At 38.9% G+C, this 16,747-nt stretch overlaps 1 protein-coding gene across 1 annotated transcript in view; it reads left to right on the top strand.

Annotated features, from left to right (window-relative positions):
* Positions 1-3,584: 3,584 nt before the first annotated feature.
* LOC127413932 (oncoprotein-induced transcript 3 protein-like) overlaps positions 3,585-16,747 on the top strand; it is a 21,121-nt gene continuing 7,958 nt past the window's right edge. The window contains exons 1-6 of the mRNA XM_051651512.1: positions 3,585-3,797; positions 9,820-10,194; positions 12,541-12,654; positions 13,450-13,572; positions 13,669-13,791; positions 13,872-14,032. Coding sequence (XP_051507472.1) covers positions 3,743-3,797; positions 9,820-10,194; positions 12,541-12,654; positions 13,450-13,572; positions 13,669-13,791; positions 13,872-14,032 — 951 coding nt within the window. The 5' untranslated portion in view covers positions 3,585-3,742. The remainder of the gene's footprint in view (positions 3,798-9,819; positions 10,195-12,540; positions 12,655-13,449; positions 13,573-13,668; positions 13,792-13,871; positions 14,033-16,747) is intronic.

Below are 16,747 nucleotides of genomic sequence, written 5' to 3'. Positions count from 1 at the left end.
TGAAATTTCCTCGCTACTAAATATTCCATAGTCAACTGTCAGTGGTATTATAACAAAGTGGAAGCGATTGGGAATGACAGCAACTCAGCCACGAAGTGGTAGGCCACGTAAAATGACAGAGCGGGGTCAGCAGATGCTGAGGCGCATAGTGTGCAGAGGTCGCCAACTTTCTGCAGAGTCAATCGCTACAGACCTCCAAAGTTCATGTGGCCTTCAGATTAGCTCAAGAACAGTGCGTACAGAGCTTCATGGAATGGGTTTCCATGGCCCAGCAGCTGCATCCAAGCCATACATCACCAAGTGCAATGCAAAGCGTCGGATGCAGTGGTGTAAAGCACGCCGCCACTGGACTCTAGAGCAGTGGAGACGCGTTCTCTGGAGTGATGAATCACGCTTCTCCATCTGGCAATCTGATGGATGAGTCTGGGTTCGGCGGTTGCCAAGAGAACGGTACTTGTCTGACTGCATTGTGCCAACTGTGAAGTTTGGTGGAGGGGGGATTATGGTGTGGGGTTGATTTTCAGGAGCTGGGCTTGGCCCCTTAGTTCCAGTGAAAGGAACTCTGAATGCTTCAGCATACCAAGAGATTTTGGACAATTCCATGCTCCCAACTTTGTGGGAACAGTTTGGGGATGGCCCCTTCCTGTTCCAACATGACTGCGCACCAGTGCACAAAGCAAGGTCCATAAAGACATGGATGAGCGAGTTTGGTGTGGAAGAACTTGACTGGCCTTCACAGAGTCCTGACCTCAACCCGATAGAGCACCTTTGGGATGAATTAGAGCAAAGACTGCTAGCCAGGCCTTCTCATCCAACATCAGTGTCTGACCTCACAAATGCGCTTCTGGAAGAATGGTCAAAAATTCCCATAAACACACTCCTAAACCTTGTGGAAAGCCTTCCCAGAAGAGTTGAAGGTGTTATAGCTGCAAAGGGTGGGCTGACGTCATATTAAACCCTATGGATTAAGAATGGGATGTCACTTAAGTTCATATGCGTCTAAAGGCAGATGAGCAAATACTTTTGGCAATATAGTGTATATATATATATATATATATATATATATATATATATATATATATATATATATACACAATTGTATTCAAAATTATTCAACCCTCCCAAGACAGTAAGGATTTACAAAGGTAAGCTTTTCTGATTATCCAGAATTTTTAAAGATAACATCTATATCAGCTGAGTGACACATTCAAAGTCATAGTGTGAATATATAACCTAATATTTCTAAATAGCTGGAATTTGTCATAATTATTCAACCCCTATTGCACGTAGCTGTTTCTTAAATATGAGGCTACACTAGTAATTGTTTTAAAACAAAATTAAGCCATCACTCTACAATTGCACTTAAGTTTTAAAATTTAAGTTTAATGTTATAAGCAAAAATGTATTTCTATGCAAAAATAAAGCTGTCACAAAAGCTAATAAAGGAGAATATTTAATTACACAAGAAATGGCCATGGCTAAAAGTCCATTTCCAAGACACTTCAATTTCCAACAGACAAACTTGGCAGCACCATTCATACATGTTTAAAATATGGTACAACAGCAACCTTCTTGGGTGTGGAAGAAAGTAAAACTTCACCAAGGGAAATGTTGACCTGAATATTCAAGAAGGAATTTGGAAAGACCTGTGGAGTCCTGGAAGAAGGTTTTATAGACATATGACACTAAACTGAAAATGAGTTTTAGACCCATGGGTCAGCAGTACATCTGGAGTAAGATGACAAGGTGATGACAAGAATGACACCATCCCCACAGTCAAGCATGGAGGTGGGTCAGTCCTGTTATGGGGGTGTTTTGCGGCTGTAGGAAACTGCTATCCTGACTATGTGACTGACACCATGGATTCTTTCAGGTATCAGGCCATTTTGGCATGAAAAATGTGATGCCTTCAGTGTGTAAATTGAAGCTCGGTGAGCTTTCCAGCAAGATAATAACACCAAGGATACATCCAAGTTGTCCAAAATCTGGTTCAGGGATAGGTCGCGGAATGTCCTTAAATGCCCCTTTCAGTCCATCATTAAAATCCCATTGCAAACATTTGTTGGGATTTCAAGGAAGCAGTGGCAGCACAGAAACCAAAGAATGTCAATGAGCTGGAAGCTTTTGCTCATGAGAAATGTGTAAAAATTCTAACAGAGAGGCGTCTGAAGCCTGAGAACACTTACCTGAAACATTTATTTGCTGTTATTAAGGATAAAGGATGCTCCACAAATGATTGACTTTGGGGTTGAATATTTTTGACATGACATTTTGTCATAAAAAAATTTTATTTTAAAATTTGGGTAAACTGAACTCTTTGTTCTCAAAATCACTCAAATGTGTATTAAAAACTTACTTTGAATGTTTACTGAGGTATTAGTTTATGTGTTTTAAATCACATCACCAGAATGTATTGCTGGTCAGGAGGTTTGAATAATTTGGATTGCAACTATATATATATATATTTATACTGTATATGAGCCGTTAATCACTTCCTTACCTCTAGTAATTCAGAAGAACAGAACACAACAACAACAAAAAAAGGAACAAAAGCAGTCCAAACGATGCTGTGCTGCATTCAAATGGCTCTCTGATGGCATACAGTAGCTTTGTGTGAGGTACAGAGTGGAATTTAAGTTGTTAATCGCTGAAAATCTTCCCCTGTTCCACTCCGTGATGGATTCATATCTTATTTAAACTAACACATCACACGGAATATGGCATGTGGCAATCAGTCATAAGACACGTGAGGGCCGATGACATCATTGACAACAATGCTTAAAACGTAAAATGCTTCACATTATAAAAATGATTTATATTCACATGTGACGCACATCAGTTTTTGGTGTTGTTTGTCCTTGACAGCTTTGCTCACTATGACTGTTGTTTTACTGTAAGAGCTACAAAGGTTGTTCAGAAGATTCTCCTTTTGTGTTCCATGGAAAAATAACAGCATACAGGTTTGGAACGACAAGAGGGTGAGTAAATGATGACAGCATTTTCATTTTTGGGTCAACTATACCTTTAAAAGGATCCAGCAGAGAGCAAGATTCGTGAATAATGTGATTAAGCAACTTACATTTCAGTCTGGTTCTCACACAAAGCTATCATGTAGCTTTCGATGACTTCACATGTATCACATTAGTTGTATGAACTACGCTTATGGTGTTTTATTATTTATATTATTACATTTTTTTGTAGCCAGTACATTTATCAACATTTTTCCTTTTGTCATATGGTTTAGGACGACATGAAGTGAATAAATGATGAAAGAATTTTCATTTTTGGGTGAACTATCATTTTAAAGGCAACCGCCTTTCTTGAATTTCTAGAAAAAGAGGACTGGTTGGGTAGAAATGCTCTGTAGGCCATGAACTGGTGTTGAATGAGATGACGGAGAGTTTTGGGAAAGGTACCAGGGTGGGAATGATAAACCAGACTCCAGTAACAATGAGAGGATGGTCTTGACTATCCGGAGGGGTGAGTTTCTCAGACAAGGGGACAGGAGGTCAAGGTGAGACAGATGTCCTGTTCATGGGACAACAACAAACAAAATATTTACAGTCACTGCATTAGCAGACCCATCGCTCATATTCACAGAGATAACAGGCACTACTATTAAACCACAAAGCTCTTCCACACAAACTGAAGTGTCAAGACAGTAACGTCTGCGTGTGCATCTGTGTCTTTCACACTAAATAAACAGACAGTGGCACTTTTAAGTTCCTGTCTATCACTGAACATGATTTTCACTCTGGTTGTTCTTCTTCAGACGGTGTCTGCCACACAGGCTTTAGGTAAGCACTTATGGTTTTACATGTTCTGCTATTAATATAACATTATTATTCTTTCAGTTTCACTCTAAAAGACACCAGGTGCTTGCACAATTCTATGTTAAGTTGTTGTGATCTTGGTGTATAGCAGTGTCAGAAATTACAATTTCATTTTAAGGGGTAATGTGTGCCCACTGGGATTGATTTTCAGAGGCATTTTTAACATAATGAGGGCATTATTTTCTAACATGTAACTCAGTGTGTTGTCCATTTCTGTCAAATACCTGAAATTGAAATCTTCAGTATCTAAACCTATAACTAGAAAAGAATATAATAGAAAGAATTAACAACTAGATAGATTTTGTTGTCCCCACATTTTACATTTCTGGGTTATTTTTATCATAATGGTGACATTTTTGTCCCGAAACCTGGTTAATTTCACACGCTGGTGTATAGATTTAACACAACCATTTTCTCATGAAAATGTGAATGATCATTGCTTATGCAAACCTCTTCGCCTCTATCCTAGAGTGTTACGGGTGTTTGCCGCTGATTACACATAGCAGGTAAATTCAGCAAGCGCTTCACACACGGTGAATCTTGCGAATAAACACGTCAGCTCTGAATATCATGTTCACTGAAACTTTTTACTCAAACTCTAATGCTTATAATATAGTTTGTAATAAAAAATATATTGTATTACATTAGAAAAATTTTATAATTGGAGATGAATATTCTATTCTAGCCAATTCAGAAATCCAATATATAGTTTTGCTGACCATATCTTTTGAGTATTTGTTGCGTATGAACTATTATAACAGTCTTTACTGAGAAGATCTTAATTTCCACCAAATAGTGTGTCAACAACACTACATCACCAGTTAGTCAGGCTAACTTAAAAAGGAATAGATCATTCAGTGGCAACACCAAAATGGAGTTGTAGAAACTTCACCAAAGTGAACACTAATCACCCTGACAACAAAACTTCATTAAAACACTAAAAATGCTAAACAACAATTATTAAGATGTCCTCATAAGTCGCCATGCTGTGACCAAAATGACCAAATTTGAGGGCAAGTGATTGCCACTGCTGATTGTCCATGTCTGTGAAAGCCCTGGCCCAAATAGACGTGCAGTAAACTGTGCTGTAAATATTACTTATCAATATTTATATGTCATAAATACATTACATATTAAATTATATATTTCTCATCAAATTGTCAAGCCAAAGCTGTGAGAGCACACTACTGGCAATTGTAAGATGAGGAAATGACCCTGCCATAAATGACGTACTCAGAACTGATAAGTTATTAAACTAAACACGCTCAAAAGCCTGCAGGTTCTACCTTCAAGACCAAACTTGACTGCTTATATTGTCAATGTTTAAAATTTTGAGTTGGTCATAATAATTTGACTTTTCTTGATTTTTAAGTAATCTCAACTTTATCTACATCAGACAGTTCAACGGACTTTTAAAATAGAATGTGTGTGACAAAATGGAAATTGGAATTTTTACAGTGAAATTTTTGATCAAGAAATACCTTTATCAAGAAATATTCTTAATTTCAGCATTGTTGCATACTCAAAAGCACCAAAGAATGTTTTGAAAAATGTATTTTGTTATGGGTGGAGTTGTCTGTGTATTTGCATATGCACCAGTTGTGATGTAGTGATGATTTATTATATTAGTGTCCAGGAATTTACATCAAACAGTCTTGACCTGAACATCAGTTTATTCTTGGCCTTAGGCTGTTCCTATATCAGTGAACATCCTAAAAAGATAGACCTACAGTCTGATAGTACTGTGCTCTAATACTTTCTCTGTGGCTGTGATGTTAGTGGTGCTTGCATTCACGGAGTGACCCAATTCTAGTGACTAGAGTCCTAGCAACCACCTAGAACACACTGGCAACCACATAACAATGTGCTAAAAAAAAAAAAACATTCAGAACATCTCAGCATACACACCCACAACACCCTAGCGTCGTGGAGGTGAGTTTATCACGAGCAAGCACCACTCACATTTTCTTCTGAAAATGTAAAAACAATCTTGTTTATGTTCCACTGAATGCACTGTGTGATGGTTTTGACATGGCTTCATTGGAAAGTATGAAGACAATTTTAACACTACATTTCCTGAGGTTTTCTTTGTTCTTAGTTGTGATGATCAGGGTCGGATATGACAAAGAAGAGTTGATCTTAAGGCTTTATGAAAAGGGAACACCACCTCAAGGCACAGTGTGTTGTTCTCGGCACTGATTTTTGATTTATCTGTGTTGAACATTTACTGTGGAAGGAATTCTCCCTCTATGCCTCATCACCCTACTGACACTCCTGATTAATGATCATTCCTGCTGTATGCTACATCATTCTTCATGTCCACATGGTCCAACGGAGCAGGCAAATGTCATATGAGGACCTAATTAACTTGTGGAGACAGTGTTAGACAGACCTAAATGACTTAAGTTGTGGTATTGATTACTCAGCACCCTGTTGAATGGAGACTTCCTCTGAAATCCGACAGCTGACTGAGGGGAAAGGGTTTTGCACTGCCAGATCGTATTTAACAAGTTGCCTTTTGCTCACTTGCAGAGTTCAAGACTTCCTCTGCACTGCCTTAGCAATTCTGCTCTGGTTTAAGACACTTAATAAATCAGATGGGTTTCAAACAATCAGGCTAGCTTGCTTTAATCTGAAAAGACCAGCTGGGACTGGTATAAATTTCATAGGTGGTTTGTCCTGGAATATGACAGGTGGTCAAAAGTGGTTTGTCCTGGAATATGACGGGTGGTCAAAGGTGGTTTGTCCTGGAATATGACGGGTGGTCATAGGTGGTTTGTCCTGGAATATGACGGGTGGTCATAGGTGGTTTGTCCTGGAATATGACGGGTGGTCATAGGTGGTTTGTCCTGGAATAGTTCACCATTCATTATTTTTTCAGTGAAATACAAAAAAAAAAAAAAAAAAAAAATTCAAGAAAAGAATTAAGCTCTTTTCTATACAACAAAAGGTGCCCACCGCTGTCAAATGACAAAAAAGGTCAAGAAACACCATAAAAGTTGTCCATGTAACTTGTTTGATATATATTAAGTCGTGTTAAGCCATATGATAGCACTGTGTGAGGAACAGACTGAAATCTCACCCTTTCACGAAACTATGAATATTATTAGCTTTTGGGTTCAGATTAAAGAATAACGCCAAATGCTACTGGTCCTTCTGAGTGTGTCGTATATGCTAATTTCAATATGTGGCATGGATTTGAGATTTGAGAGCTGCAGCAAAAGATAAAGGAGAATTTTCTGTGAATAACATCTTACATTTTGATATGCTCCTCACACAAAGTTATTACATGTATTATATGCAATTTTAGCTATTTTATGACTCTTATTATTATTATTATTTTATATATATATATATATATATATATATATATATATATATATATATATATATATATTTTTTTTTTTTTGCCCTGTTTGGAGCTTGACATACATGGAAATATGAACTTAATGGTATGAAAAAAAGCTGTCTTGTGTGTCTTGTGTTTCACAAGGGGTAAAAAAACACTCAAGGCATCATTTGAGGTTCCCCACGTCACATCAGCGGACACCTTCTGGAAATCTTCCTGATACACTTTAAAGGAGCCTTGAATATCCTATTTATGTACTCAAGGGCCTTCAAGATATATTGCAAGTGTCTCTAAGCCATTCCCTTATGATGAGGTTTAGTGGTGGCCAATGATTTATAAAAACGTGGAAGCACAGACTATATAACAATCGGGTTCCGGAGGTAAAAATCCCATTAAATTTCTCTACAAACAAACAGATTTTTAACACTAACTTATAACTTTTAAAAACAGATCTACCGTGAGCTCTGAGTATGTTAATCAATAGTATGTTCGGCTGTTGAAGCCATCGTGTTATTTCTTTATTTAACTTTATATAACTTTATAAAAAAATAAAAAAGATATGTGATTAACAGCAGAATTTCTAGTGAAGAACTACACTACCCATGAATCCTGAGGGGGAAAGATACACCAATCAGAGAATGGCAGCAAACAAAGTGCACCAAAAGAGCTCTGCAGCGACCGCCCACTCCCATAGTGCACTGTGCATGACGCAGTCGAGTTGGTCTCCCTACAGTCTCAAACAACTATATTTGGCAAATATTTAAACATTTTGCAATAAAATCCAAATATATTGTCTCTATACTTTTAATCAACAACTTTAAATCAATAGTTTTATATTTTTCCACCCTTTTATATTCTATTATATCATTCACAATACTTCATGGGATTGTAGTTCATTCCCTTATTAAAGTACACAATCTTGTACCTTTGTCTTTTTGTCCAATTTTCAAATACTTTTTTGCTTTAAATCAAAGTTTGTAATGTTGCCGATTACTGGAGATAGTTTGTTTGGTTCATGGCTTAGAACTCTTTTATGAAGGATTTTATTAAATCCCTAAGAAAGAAAGAAATGGGAAAAACACTTCCAGAACCAAGACTGCTGAAGAAGTGGACAGACACAGTTGCACTACTGTTTAGTATCTACATCATTGCTTCCAAAAGCTGCTCAAACTGCTACACAAATAGTGAAATTTCTTCATGAAAATAATTAACTAAGCTCAAAACTGCTTTCCGAGCAAAATATCCAATTATGAAAGTTCAAATAAATGTGTAACATCAGATTGCAAATAACTGTGCATATATCTCAGAGCCACTGAACACTTTTACATTTCATACGCTGTCAATCACATACATCACTATTTCAATTATTGGCCGTTTGTTGTGAAGTCTTGGCCATTTAAAAGCTTGGCCAATCATCATACAGAAACACCAGGGTTCCAGGCGGGACAAAAGTACATTGATTGAAGCCCAATGTCCAATAGGAAATCAGATGCAGATCCAATACTTATAGTGCACATGACTCCCAGAGAGGCACGGCGTCCTGGCGTTACCCAAAATGAAGTGTTAAGAGCCTCTCCTCCAATGAACATCGATCATGGTGTAACAGGAGCCAGCTGGTACATGATAGCTGTGCAGTGTGTGTAAACCTCACTGCCCTGGCCTCAAGAGGCGCACTAGTGACTGACACTAGAGGCTGTAGCCTTTAGCCTCCTCGTTAGCGTGCCCGCCTCCCATGCCAGGAGATGCCGGTTCAAATCCTGCTCAGAGCAGGTTGTGCAGGACCAGTTACAGTGGTGCCGCGACCTGGATGGGAGTGAGGTTTAGGGGTGTGTGTGTAACAGGAGCCAGCTGGCACGTGATAGCTGTGCAGTGTGTGTAAACCTCACTCCCCTGGCCTCAAGAGGCCCACTAGTGACTGACGCTAGAGGCTGTAGCCTTTAGCCTCCTCGTTAGCGTGCCCGCCTCCCATGCCAGGAGACGCCGGTTCAAATCCTGCTCAGAGCAGGTTGTGCAGGACCAGTTACAGTGGTGCCGCGACCTGGATGGGAGTGAGGTTTAGGGGGGTGTGTGTAACAGGAGCCAGCTGGCACGTGATAGCTGTGCAGTGTGTGTAAACCTCACTCCCCTGGCCTCAAGAGGCACACTAGTTACTGATGCTAGAGGCTGCAGCCTTTAGCCTCCTCGTTAGCATGCCTGACTCCCATGCCAGGAGATGCCGGTTCAAATCCTGCTCGGAGTGGGTTGTGCAGGACCAGTTACATTGGCACCATTGATTGTAATGGTACAGGTATATGCCATAGACTCTGTTTCAATGGGGCTCTATGGGCCATGCAACAGGCTGCTAAGGACATATTCATGTTGAAAAAAATTGGAAAACGTTAGTTGAACAAAAAGCAAGATAGTGATGAGGTATTTTTTTCCCCCACACTAAAATGTACAAAGAGTGATATATTTAACTTATATAGAATATTCGTACATTTATTACACATGTCATTGCTGAATTTCTTGTGAAATTGTAGGGGAAGCAGTACTTCCCATGTAGTCTTAAAGTACCACCATGGATTTAAACCAAATCAACATTCTAACACTAACACATCACCTCTACCAATCCTTTCCTCTGTCTCTTGTCCTGGTCAGCTCTAGATCCCTGCTCAGCCTACATCAGTCTGAATGAGCCATGGCGGAACACGGACTACCACGTCAACAACTCAGCAGGTGTCCCTCTGTGTGACCGTCACGTGGCGGGGGAATGGTATCGCTTTACAGGGATGGCTGGGGATGCTATGCCTACTTTCTGTATCGAAGAGAACCACTGTGGTACCCACGCCCCCATCTGGCTGAACGGCAGTCACCCTCAACCTGGCGATGGCATTGTTACCCTGCCTGCATGTGCCAGCTTCAGCAACAACTGCTGTCACTGGACGGCTAATGTGGATGTGAAGGCCTGTGTAAAGGGTTACTACGTCTACCGCCTCCCCCGACCCTCTGTCTGCTTCCATGTCTACTGTGGCCGTAAGTATTCTTCCTGTCTCACTAAGGGGTGAATTCACTAATCTGTTGTGGCACTTTTGTGGACAGTAGCACAAAACCTGTGTCTATAATTAGGTGCTAAATGCACTGAAATAGTGCTGCAGTGCATTTAAATTTAAGCCACTGTTGTTCTTTTCAGCACAAAATGCCTCTTTTCACTGTAACTTGGGCTTATTATAGACAGAATACATGCTGTAAAATGTATTCCATTAGATGAATCAAGGTCAGTAACACAATCTAAATACTTTGGATTACTCTTCCACACTGGCAGATTTTTATTTGTTTTGACTATTAACAAGTGAATAACAAGTGAAAAAATTCTGTCAGAATTGTATGACCAAATACACTTATATTTTAAAGACATAATCTGACAAAAGGCTTAAAGGAATATTACAGGTTCAATACAAGTTAAGCTCAGTCGACAGCACTTGAGGCGTAATATTGATTACCACAGAAATAAAAAAAAAAATAAAAAATCAAAGAAAAGCTAAAATCTTGGTTCCAGTGAGGCACTTACAATGGAAGTGAATGAGGGCCAATTTTTTTTACTTTAAAATACACACTGTTTCAAAAATATAGCCACAAGATATAAAGGATATGCATGTAAACATGATTTTAGTGTGATACAATCATTACTAACCTTTTCTGTGGAAAGTTATAGCCAATTTTACAACTTCGTGACCATGATGATGTAATGTCAACAAACCCTAAAATGACTGTACAAATTTAAACAACTTTACAGCTCAAATAATACAGTTTTAATAGGAGAATTAATGCTTAAGTGCTTTTATAAAATTATAAGGTTCACATTTCTGTGTTTAAACCCTCCAAAAATTGGCCTCCATTTACTTCCACTGTAACCTCCATTTTTGCTTTTTTTAAAGAAAAGGAGGGACGAGTCTAAATTAATTTTTGTGGTAATCAACATTATGCCACAAATGCTGTTGATTGAGCTTAACTTGTATTGAACCCGGAATATTGCTTTAATATCTTCTTCAGTGTTGCTTCTCAAGTAAATATTTTAAGGATTTTTAACCATTTCTATCAGGAAAACAGTTCTCATTAAGAATAATATTTTTTGAAGTATCTTAGACTATTTTCTAGACAGATTTCATAATAAAATCAGAGTGTCTATTTACACTAAGTGCAAATAGCCCATCTTGTTGGCAGAGGCTATTTACACTCATTCCGTCCACCTTTGCTCAGACCAAACTCAAGACAGCCACGACAGATTTATTTGGGGTCAAATGCTGATCAAATGAAGGCAGGCATTTGACAGGAATGGGCGAAATTATATAGTTTCCACCAAAACACATGGTTAATACAATATTACTACAGTAAATCCATGGTTAATTTTATCCGGATCAAATCCTTCTCTCGACTCCCTGACCTTCACTGTGACCAAATCACTGCGAGGAATCTCTTTTATTTATACTATAAGTAGTATTATAGGAAATATTAAGAGTAGAGACATGGGAAGTATGTCAAGGGGAAGGATTCAAACCCAGATCTCCAGCATGATACACATACACATACCATCCTTACACCCAGAGCTACTAGAGCTGCACATGGGGAAGTAGTTTATCGTAAAATGCTGTGTTTCCACCAGACTATTGGAGCTCAAATAGTCACTTAGTTATTCAATCTCTTAATCCACTAAATGTCTAACTCGTTAACCAGTTTACTGTATCTGCCCCATCGCGAAAACCTCAAATATTAGGGATGGGTGGATCGATCCTAAAGTACCGATACTTCCGATACTGATGTTGTATCAAAAATATTGATCCTCACACAAAATATCGATTCTAACTTTTTTTTTTTTAACAAGGGATATTATTATTTGACCATGAACATGAACAACAATCATAAGCTTCAAAGTGAAATAAAAAGGATTGGGCTATATTAGCAAATACTTGTGACTTTCTACTCATATTCACGTACATGATGAAAGACACAAGCAGACAAGTGCTTGCACTGTCACAAGGCTCATTCAAACAAGAGGGATCAGTGCCTTGTAAAGGTTAGGGGTTGGTGTAGGGTGTCTGTGTGACTCCAAATAAACACAAAAAAAAGCTGCAGTGATGCCACTATACTGTATGTTAATATATAAACAGGGGTGTAAGAGTATCCCCTCAAGAGTATTGCACTAGAGTGAAAATAGCATCTAACGCTATTTGCACTTAGTGCAAAGAAGATGCTTTTTGTTGTTTTTTACACTTAAAAAAATAAAATCTATCAAATATGTCTAATAGACCCCGTTGGTCTCTCATAAATGTTGGTTGAGATTTTGTTTTGTTGTCTGTTTGTAATCTATGTTTGCCTCCATAGATTTCTATGACATTTGCGATGAGGTGGAGTGTAATGGGGCTGACTGCCCTGTCGAGTCTGAATGCCGCTGTCCATCAGGGACGGTTCTGGGAGCTGATGCACAGACGTGCCTGGGTGAGGAGCAGCATGATTCCGTTCCTGGGGAAAAAAAATGCTTAGAGAGTAGAAGAGTTGCATTGCAGAGAGCTACAGTGAGAGATAGGGCTTCTGTAGAGATAAGAAAGCAATCACAAGACTGTTGGTTGCAAGAAAGAAAAAATCAACCAATGCACTAATGCCTTTAATTGTTAAAAAGAATAGTGTGTGAATTAAATAGTGATTTTCAGGAGGATTAACTTTTTTTTAAATGGGATTTTTGTAGGTAATTTTCAGGCCCAATTTGTTGAAGTTGTCTCGCACAAACCAAATTGTTTTTTGGCACCCCAACACAGTTAGCAAATATGTCAAATATCTTAAAGTCTTTAAACAAAACACAAGTTTTGGGGTGATATACAGTATGTGCAAAATGTAAATCTATAATAAAGGGATTGTCATGTTTTGTCAATGCACCAACCATCCAATATAGATACTAACAAAAAGTGCTCAAGCAGTGTACTGTTTCTGACTAACTTCTCAAACTGCTGTGGTTACTAAAACATTTCAAAAATCTGTTTAATTGTACATGTTAAAATAATTAGCCTTTTTAAGACCTCTGATCCTTTTGACTTAGTTTGGGGGTGGTTCAAGGGGCAGTCAAACTGGAAACAGGTGTTAACTCTGAATGTTATGTGGAAAGGGAAAACTAAATAGTATTTTAAGGCCAAATTCTAATGCAACATTCTATGTATGGTTTGTGGAGAAGGCAATCCAGGAATGCATTGCGACAAGTTCAGTGAAAAACCTATCCGATTTCCGATTTTTGTGTGTAAGATGTGAATGAATGTGAGAAAGGAAATGGCGGCTGTGCTGAAGTGTGCATCAACATTAAGGGTTCTCGTCGTTGTGAGTGTGGACCTGGTAAAGTGCTGGACGTGGATGGGGAGAGTTGTAAAGGTAAGAACGTAACAAACCACTGGGTCCTGAATACAGGCAAACTTTCGCCGCACTCATGCACTGTGGGTTTCTGTGGCTTTCTGTGGCTTTGTGTAGAGATAGCAGGATGTCACAATGTGAATGGAGGCTGCAGCCATGGATGCTTCTCAGAGATGGAATCACATTACTGCCACTGTCCCCAGGGCCTGACGCTAGGAGATGACAAACACACCTGTCAGGGTAGGCTTAACCACTCCCTCTCACCTTTTGCACTTTTCTCTGGACGTGAAGACCTCACTTGTACATTGCTTTGTGTGCAGTCCCTGTGCATTGTGATCCCAGTTCCATAGAGGTGTCAGTTCCCAAAGACCTTGTGGGAGGGCTTGAACTCTTCCTGTCTAATTCGTCTTGCAGTGGTGTTTCCAACGGCACCCATATTAACCTGCGCTTCAGTCTGAAAACCTGCGGCACTGTGGTACAGGTAAACTTCTTGTGATCTTCTTGCACAATGGAACGTGATCTGCTTTTAAGACCTATAACCAAGTTCTCGTCAGCCTCAAGGAGCCAATATGCTTCTAGCGAAATCAAAGAAAGAATGGGTGTGATGTCTTTTTGAGCAACATTTGTTTTTGGTTTTTTTAGTTCATTGTGGTGGTTTGAAATGGCTTGCCAGCATACATTTTTGGCTGTTAAACATCCTCTTACTGCCATTGGTCCACATCACCGGTGGTTGTGAACCAATGCTCCACCTACTTTGATGCCAACAGTGAAGTGCAAAGTTGCCAAGCTGGCGCAAACTTACCTACAGACAGTACATCTGTATGATTGTACATTACTAGAGGGTAATCTGTGCATATTATGACCATGTATAGAGTGCTAGCATTAGCGTTGGTGCCATGAATACAGAATGTAAACATGACAAATTACACAATATCTAATGCATATACAGTGCATTGAGAAAGTATTCAGACCCCTTCATTTTTTTTCACATTTTGTTATGTTGCAGCCTTATGCTAAAATCACATCAATCTACACTCCATTTCCCATAATGACAAAGCAAAAACCAGATTTTTGATAACTTTGCGAATTTATTAAAAAGAAAAACTGAAATATCATTGATATAAGTATTCAGACCTCTAAATCAGTACTTAGTTGAAGCACTTTTGGCAGCAATTACAGCCTCAAGTCTTTCTGGGTATGATGTGACAAGCTTTGCACACTTGGATTTGGGGATTTTCTGCCATTCTTCTCTGCAGATCCTCTCAAGCTCTGTCAGGTTGGATGGGGACCGTCAGTGGACAGCCATTTTCAGGTCTCTCCAGAGATGTTTGATTGGGTTCAAGTCCAGGCTCTGGCTGGGCCACTCAAGGACATTCACAGAGTTGTCCCTAAGCCACTCTTGTGTTGTCTTAGCTGTGCGCTTAGGGTCATTGTCCTTTCGCCCAGTCTGAGGTCCTGAGTGCTCTGGACCAGGTTTTCATTAAGGATATCTCTGTTGCATTCTGCATTTAGTCCCTTAGTCCCTGACGCTGCAAAACAGCATGATGCTACCACCACCATGCTTTACCGTTGGGATGGTATTGCGCAGGTGATGAGCGGTGCTTGCTTTCCTCCAGAAATGATGTTTGGAATTGAGGCCAAACAGTTCAATCTTCATTTCATCAGACCAGAGAATCTTGTTTCTCACAGTCTGGTAGTCCTTTAGGTGCTTTTTTTGCAAATTCCAAGAGGGCTTTCATGTGTCTTGCACTGAGGAGAGTCTTCCGTCTGCCCACTCTGCCATAAAGTGCAGGTCGGTGGAGTGTTGCAGTGATGGTTGTCCTTCTGCAAGTTTGTCCCATCTCCACACATGATCTCTGGAGCTCAACCAGAATGACCATCGGGTTCTTGGTCACCTCTCTTACCAAGGCCCTTCTCCCCCGATTGCTCAGTTTGGCCAGGCGGCCAGCTCTTGGAAGAGTCCTGGTTGTTCCAAACTTGTTCCTTTTAAGAATTATGGAGGCCACTGTGCTCTTGGAACCTTCAATGCAGCCAAAATGTTTTGTAGCCTTCCCCAGATCTGTGCCTCGACACAATCATAGCAAAGGGTCTGAATACTTATGTCAATGTGATATTTCAGTTTTTTCTTTTTTAATTAATTTTCAAAGTTATCAAAAATCTGTTTTTTGCTTTGTCATTATGGGGTATGGAGTGTAGATTGATGTGAGAGAAAAATTAAAGCATTTTAGCATAAGGCTGCAACATAACAAAATGTGAAAAAAATGAAGGGGTCTGAATACTTTCTGAATGCACTGTTCATACTGTATATGCACACACATATATATACTGTTTATTAATTTAAATCATCGTTGAGTGGTTAAAGATTCTTTTACTGATCTCGTGAATTCTATTCATAAAATGAGGCATGCAGTAATTAACAACATATTTTAATGTCACATTAGTTAATGTTTCACGTGTAGTTAGCTGGCAGGACAAATGTTCGCAAAAAGTATTCCATTGCTAAGCTGTTTTGCCTTTTTTTCTTGCTCTGAGCGAAGAAGAACTAAGAGTATATCAGAGCCTTTAAAGTCAACAGGAAATCAAAACTGACCCTGTTTATTTATTGTGCATGATTCATCAGTGTACATTATTTGATAGAAAAAACAATGTTTGTCTTTGTAATCCTTCATCAAAATGTAATAACTTGCTGTGTCTCTGAAACTAAGGCATTGTTTTAGGGTGCTCTTGTTAGTAATACAGCCTAAAAACAATTTTAAAATCTTGCCAAAATTCAATGCTTTAATTCAATGTCGGATAACGTTGATTTATAAAGGTTACGGAAATAATAGCAAATAATGTTAGAATTGCTGCCTGATCTCATGAAAATTATGTGACTATGGTGACATTTTTGCAAAATTATTTGACATGGTTCCTTACACGTTTCGAAATGTCCATTGTGTGGTGCTAGAAGTGAGTTCTACCAAACAGATGAGGTTTTTAAGGTTAATGCTCAGTCAAGTTTTAAAACAATAAAACCTTCCTCCCTACACTAAACCTTAAACCTAAACTAAACTGATGTCATAAAACGCAATTGTGAGAAGTTTTGAAGGTTACTGCTCTGTTGAGTTTTAAATGAACAAAACCAACCTTCCAAGCCTAAATTTTAAACCTAAACCTAACCGGTAGTGTCATAAAAATTGATGCAGCTACCACATCA

This window comes from Myxocyprinus asiaticus, chromosome 23 (genome assembly GCF_019703515.2).
Source record: "Myxocyprinus asiaticus isolate MX2 ecotype Aquarium Trade chromosome 23, UBuf_Myxa_2, whole genome shotgun sequence".
Lineage (NCBI taxonomy): Eukaryota > Metazoa > Chordata > Actinopteri > Cypriniformes > Catostomidae > Myxocyprinus > Myxocyprinus asiaticus.
The sequence above is the reverse complement of the archived record's forward strand: the minus strand, read 5'-3'. Positions and strand labels throughout refer to the sequence as shown.